We start from the raw sequence: 7730 nt of genomic DNA, 5'->3' as shown, positions 1-7730 counted from the left end.
GTCGAAATCCTGTGTATTACAGAAAACAAATGCTCTGTGGAACTGGTTGTATAAGTATTTATAGAATTAGCACAACAAAACTGCGAATTATTCTTAATTATTTCATGTTAATTCAAGTTGAACATGTGAATCACAAGCTGAAGACAGTCAGTAATTGGTGGGGTGGGAATCATTTAATGAATATTTTGCATATAAATTGTGCCTAAAATACACACCAGAAATTATTATTGGTGAACATTCAATATAATTAGCAATATTATTTAAAACAGATCCAGAAAAGATTTATATAGGGGGAAATAACCAAAGGTTTTTTCTGAAATGTACCCACAATTCTGAAACGAGCACCAGCTGGACCGCAGCTGTGTTCCTGATGAAGCTGCCTGCGGTGGGTGACGACTTCAAGAGAGAGAAAATAAAAAGCAGCTCTAAGTTTGTCCCATACAGGCTTACTGCCATTCTTACATTTGGATGAATTATTCTTAAAGACTTTTCAGAGAGAGCCCTGGGTGAGGAGGGAGAGAGGGTCTCCTACCCACTTATTCAAAGAGCAAAACTGTGTCAAGTTAACAGGAAGCACGCGGGCTTTCACCGGAACGTCCTTCAAATGAAAAGTCAACAGTGTGCCGTGGAAACTTTTTACTTTAAGATTTACATGAAGAGGAACAGTCAGTCTGTGTGATTAAAGTGTATTTCTTTATATATATATATATATATATATATATATATATATATATATATATAAAGGTTCATTTAACAGCTTTAGGGTGGACATGCCCAATGTTACAGTTCAGTTTGTTTTAAAGCACCAATTCACAACAAAAGCCATCTCAAGAAAAAGAAGTATTCACGTTCATTTGATTCTGTTTCTTCGAGTTGGCAGAATCCATTTACTTCATGTTGAGTGAGGTGAGGGGGTCCTGTGATGGGCTGCCCCCTGTGATCTGGTTGTGATCCAGTCTAATTGGTTGGTTCAGATTGTGACTTGTGATTAAATGTTGGTCACGAGGACGCGGACTTATATTCATTTTCCATGTAGCTTCAGAGCTGACCCGGTGTCAGGTTTTACTTTGACAGCGGAGACCGGATGTGTCGCGTGTCTCTATCCGCGCTTCCAGCGCTCACAGAGGCGGGGGTCTGTGAACAGACTGGAGGTCTGCGGCGGACTGGGAGGGAGCAGCCGACTCTGAGAAAGGTGGAAAGCTCCAGCTGACTGGGTCTGCGGTGAACCCGGAGCACCGACTGTCAGCTCAGCCGCGGTTTCACGGTGAGTTCGGTTTGTTCCTACGTGACGCCCTGCGCGGCAGCCTATTGGCTTGTGTCGGACTTCGTTGCTATGCACGCTGTTGCAGAGCGGAGGACTCGGAGTGAACCTGCAGTGCTTTTGTCCATAGGAAGTCTCTGGAGCTGACCGCAGAAATGTTTAACCCCTTATTCCAGGTGGGTCATTAACCGGCACGTGACAGCATCAGTCTGTGGGGCACGCATCTCCGCTCAGCATCAGTTGAGCGCATTTCCTCGCGTTGTGTCCCGGTTCAGGGGCGAGGTGAGGAGGGGTTTTTCCGCAGACTGCCCTGCCCTATCCTCGCTCCTGGGAATCCTCGGTGATGTCGAGCCGAAGCTCTTTGTTATGAACGCACGCGGATTAAACTCCTTTGTGTTGTGTTCCTGCGGTCTTTGTGGGGGACCCTGCCCCCACACATGCACCCAAACAGTCCCAACCCCCCCCCTCCTTCTGCATATTCAGACCAATCAGCCCAAAAGAATGGTAAAGCCAGGCTGCTTGTCTTGAGTGTTTTCACAGTTCTGCCTTCATCTCACCCGCACGTGGAGAGTGAACATGTTGGAGTGATGCTGCTGGCCACATCTGCTGTGAATGAGCACAGGGACAAAGGCGTCCAGCCTCTGGGAGCTGCGCTGCTGTACTGGCTGCTCTGCAGATGTGGGCTGATGAGTCCAGGTCAGGATTCTTGTTTTTTCTGCTGTCTTTGCTTTACATTCATAACCAGTGCCATTTAACGGTGCTTTTCCAATTTTTGAAAAACTTAATGTGAACAATATGTGAAGCTTACAGAAGTGCAGGGCATGTGCTGAAAGGGGCTCCAGCACTTCGTAAACTCGCTGAGCCACATCTGTCACCACATTGCCGATGCTGGTTGAGGATTCACTCCATTTTTGGAAGCACACTGAAAAGAATCGCTGCAGGTTTTTGGTTGTGAAGGTATGAATGGACACACAGACAGTAGGTATGCAGTGTCCCCCCGAAGCTCCTCAGAGACTTGTCGGGGATTCAGTTCTGGCAACATTTACTCTATTGGAAATTGGAAACTCTAGCAAAGCTTCAAGACACTGCAGCAGCTGGAAGGAGAAGTGGGGAGCTGTAGGTTTCCGCTGTATTATTTCAGAGGAACATGCTCAATCCCCAGCCAGTTTCTGAGCCTTTTCAGGGATTGATTTGCCTCCACTGGATCAAACTTGATCTTTTAAATCTTTCCAGTTAAGTCAAGTAACCAGCTGTTTGTCGTTGTTTGTTCATACAAACAAACCCAATGTGGATTTCCTTGGGTGTAACAGCACTGTGGACTCACAAGCTCAGGATGGTACCACACACATGGCGGCAGTGCGGTCATCGTGTGTGTGAATGGAAGCTCTGACAGAATCCTGCCTGAATCTCTCACACCCCTGCTGATGGTGTGAAGTGTCTGTGTGGTGTTAGAGGTGGGATGACAAGATTTGAACACTGCTCATTCAAATGAAAACAGGACTTTTACTTGAGGTGCTGTTGCTCGTGTGTGTGTGTGTGTGTGTGTGTGTGTGTGTGTGTGTGTGTGTGTGTGTGTGTGTGTGTGTGTGTGTGTGTGTGTGTGTGTGTGTGTGTGTGTGTGTGTGTGTGTGTGTGTGTGTGTGTGTGTGTGTGTGTGTGTGTGTGTGTGTGTGTGTGTGTGTGTAATAAAAATAAAAGCTATGAACCCAGATCAGAAAAAGGTTTGACGGTATGGATGCTAATTTAATAATCATAAAAAATAAAAGCTCTGATTCTTTTGGTTCCTGTCAGACGGTCTGAACTGAACATATTTCCTGTTGTGTCTCACGGGTTGTTTCTGATCCAACCCCATACCATCACAGAGCCTGGCTGCAGGGACTGGTTGCTGACAGCAGGCTGGATGCTGCTTTTGCTCTTTGCTCCATTTCTTCCAGCAAAGATGTGGAATACTGATGGGTCTGACCACAGCACACGTTTCCACCGTGTGACGGTCCATCCCAGACGCCTCCGAGCCCAGAGAAGTGGACGAGGTTAACATCAGGCTTCTTTCCTGCACAGTAAAGCTTGTGAATGGAACTCTGTATTGTGGTGCTGGACAAAGGTTTCCACAGTAATCCCTTGTCCATGTGCTTCTATCAGCTGCTGATGAATGACGGTTCTTGATGCAGCGTCTGAGGGGTCAGAGGTCACGGGGTCCAGCTTAGGCTTGCTCCCTCGTCCTTTACACTGAAACTCCTCCAGGTTCCCTGAATGCTTTAATGATATTCTGCTCTGTAGAGGCAGAAATATGCAGATCCCTTCCAGTCTTTCTCTGAGGAACATTGTTTTAAACACAAACTGGAGCTCCTCTGAACATCTTTGCTGCTCAGACTGTGATGGAGGCTGCTTCAGGACCAGATCATGGTTACCTGTTTGAAATAACATCATTATAATTTTAGCTCACCAGTAGCTCTAAATGAACTCCTTTCCAACCTTTGAAATGTATTTTAGTCTAAATGGATGTTAGAATTACTGCATTTTGTTTTTCCTGATACAGCGTTGTTTTACAGCCCAGTATGAACATCTCTCCTGGACTCCATTCCTGGTCCTTCCACAGTATATCTAGTCAGGGTGTGTAACTGTCAGTGTGAGCTGCACAGTGTGGATGCAGGTTCCTTTACATCAGAATAGGCTCCATGTAAATTCAGCCATTGCAGCTTGCTAAAAGCACCTGCACTTCCTGGATGTCAGTCTATGTCGACAGCTATTTCAGGAAGGAAGACGGAGCATTTGATATGTGAAGGTGCAGGAATTCAGAGCCCCAGTATTTATTTAGGTTACCTGACTGAGGACTACTGTGACAGACAGATCGGTCACAGGCCTCATCCCAAAACAAACCTGTAGGAGCGGCGAGGACCCAGCTGTTTCCCGACTCACACACTGACAGTGTATGACATCACAGTAAGATTAGCCCAAGCTTTTATAGTTTTCTCATTGTCTGCATTGATGAGTAATGTTGCCAAACGTCGGAGTAGGACTGTAATAAAATGATCAACTTTATTTTTAGATGCAATCTCTAAAATGGCTCTGTGGGGGTTACACTACCTTAGTCTGTGGACTGCATGTGGGCTTAGTGTGTGCTCCACAGAGGGTGATCAGGTTCCCAGGCTGAGTGTCCTTTGTGGTTAGTTGTGGTGTGACAGGGTGGGAGGTTCACACCATGAAAGAGTGGTTTATTGGGTTTCATATTCAGCTATTCCAGTTTCTTATGGTTGTGTGGCTTGTGACATTCAGCTGACAAATAACTTCTACTGTCTGTCTTATCTCCCAGATTTCCTTGTCAGACATGAGGAGCCTCCCAGGCCTGGGTCACTGAACCGCAGAGGTCAGGTTGCAAGCACTTATTCCAGCAGTCATGGCTGATAGGGAGGGGCTGCCCAACGTCCCAGGACAGGTCTACATTGAGGTAGAGTACGACTATGAGTACAAGGCCAAAGACAAGGTGGTGAGCATTCGTCAGGGTGAGAGCTACATGCTGGTGAAGAAGACCAATGAGGACTGGTGGCAGGTGAGGAAGGATGAAGGCACAAAGGCCTTTTATGTGCCAGCACAGTATGTCAGGGAGGTGCGCCGGGCGCTCATGCCCCCTCAGAAGCCTGCCGTGAGGTCCAAGCCCACCGTTTTGGATATCTGCCAGGAGTCCAACGAGACCCTCAACAGGCGTCTGCCAGACATGTCCAGTTTTGAATGCCCGTCACCTTCTTCTAGCCCCTCACCATCCTCGGACCGTGTCACTGCACCCGTTCTGCCCAAGGATGCTAACCACAACATGGGGAGTCCCCACCACTGCAAGCTGCTTGCAGAATTGGTACTTCTTCACAACAATAACAACCACCTCCCCACCAGCAATTCATCTTTGCCACGGACACGGGCTGATTCACCACCACTCAAAGTGGGGAGCAACCACACCAAAAGTCCAGATAGTGACAGATGCTCCACTCTAAACGAGTTGCCGGTGGGGGGGCAGAACAAGCTTTCCAATGACTCTGAGTCTGGAGACGAGCTGAGCAGCAGCTCAACAGAGCACATGCAGGTAGGTTCCGACTTTTGTACTGATGCTTACACTGATGCTGAAAGAGTTGTGCTTTTGTTTCTATCCCTGCTGCCACCAAACAGACTTTTGTGACCACTCCCCCCTTTGTTTTGTTCTGCTGCATGCTTTCAAATTTCATATAGGTTCTTTCTCCCCCTCTGCCCATTTTTTTTATATTGCCCATAGCACTACCTCTACCGCTGTAGTGCCCCCCCTCCCTCCACCCTTCGCCAATGTGCTGTCATACAGTCTAATGGCTCTGGAAGGATTTTCTGAGCCTGTCCTCAGAGCAGTTCAGTGACAGCAGCCTGCTGCTAAACGAGCTCCTCTGTGCTGTGATGGGGACATGCGGAGGGTGGCTGACCTCATCCACCAGCTTGTCCAGTATTCTCCTCTCCACAACTGCCACAACCGACTCCAGCTCCGTCCCAAGCACAGAGCCAACACGTCTGATCAGCCTGTCCAGTCTATTTGTGTCCCTCTTTCTGATGCTACCTCCCCAGCACACCACAGCATAGAAAAGAGCGCTGGCAACCACAGACTGGTAAAAAATCTGCAGCAGTTTTCTGCAGGGGTTAAAAGCTGCCAGCCTCCACAGGAAATCCTGGTCTGCCCCTTCCCGTAGAGATCCACAGTATTTGTCTCATCAGTCTGAGTGGAGAGAGGCTGAAGGACTGTAGACACCGGAGCTTATCCTCCCTCATCTGCAGCTGATGTAGCTCAAAGTTTAAAAAAAAAAAGAGATCTCAACAAAGCGGGGGTTGGAACGTTACGGCCTTCCTAAGCCATTTTTGGGACAGTTGCATCTGGGCTGGACCAGCTTGATGAATCCAATTTCTGCTTGTGTCCTTTGTTCCATGAGCTGCCTCCTCCACCATGGAGTCAGCAAAGCAACAGGCCTGAATAGAAAGTAGGTCATATCTGTCTGTAGCCCCCAGTGTCCCCACCATGGGGACCACTGTGTGAGCATGAGTGAATTGCATGTGTGATGTGCCATGCAGCTCATTCACAGCTTTCAGCTTTAGAGACTCAGATGTATGATGACTCAACAGTTTGAGGGTTAAGATTTACAGTGCTCTCACGGATGGGCACATCTTGGGTTCTGGAGTGCTTTGCCTTGAGCAAGGGGGTGGGTGCTGGCCCACTGGGGGCTGGGTGGAGATGTTGGTCCCGCACTCGGCTCATGCTGTGCAGGTCGGTGCATGGTGGGGCTCTGGCCCTGGCCCGTTGCCCCTGATTCTTTGGCAGGAGCGGGACTTTCCTGTGATGGTCTGCCTGGTGTCTCCATCCCCCATGAGGGCTGCTGGTTGTCTGGGTCTGGGGGCCCTTCCTATCGACTCCTGATCTCTCGAGTGGGGGGTGGTTGCAGCCCACTTTCCCCCATTATTAACCATTGTCATATGTTTTGCACGCACACACACACACAAACACACCCACCCATTTACTCACATGCTCACTCTGCAGTTGCCATGTCACTTTCTTGGCTTTGATAATATTCAGTGACCATAGTTAAGTTTGCATGTGCTTGTTGCTGTTTCTTTCTTTCTTCCTCCATCTTTTTGCTGCTACTTTTTGTGTTTTCTTTTCCTCCACAGATGCAGCAGTTAGTTGTCTGTTTTATGGCTCTATCTCCTTTCTTTCCCCTCACTTTCCCTCTTTCTTTTATTCCCCCTTTCAATTTAGATTTCATGAATAATAAAAAAAAGATTTATGATGGTGCTGCAAACTGTGATGAGAACACTTACTTGGGCTTCGGAGTAAAAAGACCCTCACAGGAGAGGCTTGGCATAAATCAAAACAACTCATTAACTGTACATACCTGTACAAGACCCTTACCCATGATTTTGTTGACATATTCACCTCTATACATCGACATGTATTGATTACAGGCATTGATTAGTCATTATTGACATTTAGCTTAAAGGGGAACTCTTTTTTCTTTTTTAAATCTAGACCTTATTTCTGGCATGAAATACGTTTATCTACTCACTGGGAACAGTTTGGCGAAAGTCTGCGTCCTTCGGAAGCTATTTAGAAAACTCGCGACCGGCGTATATCCATATAACGGAGTGAACAGGGCAGGGACGATGCAGCCTCTAAATAAGGCATCATCTGTCTTTATTTCACCAATACTTTAAGAAGAATGAATGAACGAACATGTGCTATAGCTCTGTTAGCTCATAGCTGCTGTTATGTGGCTACTTGCGGCTATAGGAGAGCTAACGGAGGGATTTCTACAGGCACTCTACTGGGAGTAAGCTGAATCTTCTCAGCAAGGCAGCTCCTAATTTGCAAATATCTCCAGAAATGTTCTTTTCCTTCAAGGTTGTATTTCTTGGTCAAATCTGTACATGCTACAAACATGCTGTTATGATATAAATCATCCACTTTACATAT

At 47.2% G+C, this 7730-nt stretch overlaps 1 protein-coding gene across 3 annotated transcripts in view; it reads left to right on the top strand.

Moving 5' to 3' along the window:
- The first annotated feature begins 1136 nt into the window (after positions 1-1136).
- arhgap12b (Rho GTPase activating protein 12b) overlaps positions 1137-7730 on the top strand; it is a 96255-nt gene continuing 89661 nt past the window's right edge. For all 3 annotated transcript variants that reach the window (XM_072378420.1, XM_072378419.1, XM_072378418.1), the window contains exons 1-2: positions 1137-1264; positions 4572-5333. In XM_072378420.1, the coding sequence (XP_072234521.1) occupies positions 4656-5333 (678 nt within the window). In that variant the 5' untranslated portion in view covers positions 1137-1264; positions 4572-4655. The remainder of the gene's footprint in view (positions 1265-4571; positions 5334-7730) is intronic.

The sequence above is a fragment of the Leuresthes tenuis genome, unplaced genomic scaffold (assembly GCF_036924035.1).
Source record: "Leuresthes tenuis unplaced genomic scaffold, fLeuTen1.0.hap1 SCAF_24, whole genome shotgun sequence".
Classification (NCBI taxonomy): domain Eukaryota; kingdom Metazoa; phylum Chordata; class Actinopteri; order Atheriniformes; family Atherinopsidae; genus Leuresthes; species Leuresthes tenuis.
Note: the sequence above shows the minus strand (reverse complement) of the source record. Positions and strands in the feature narration are given on the sequence as shown.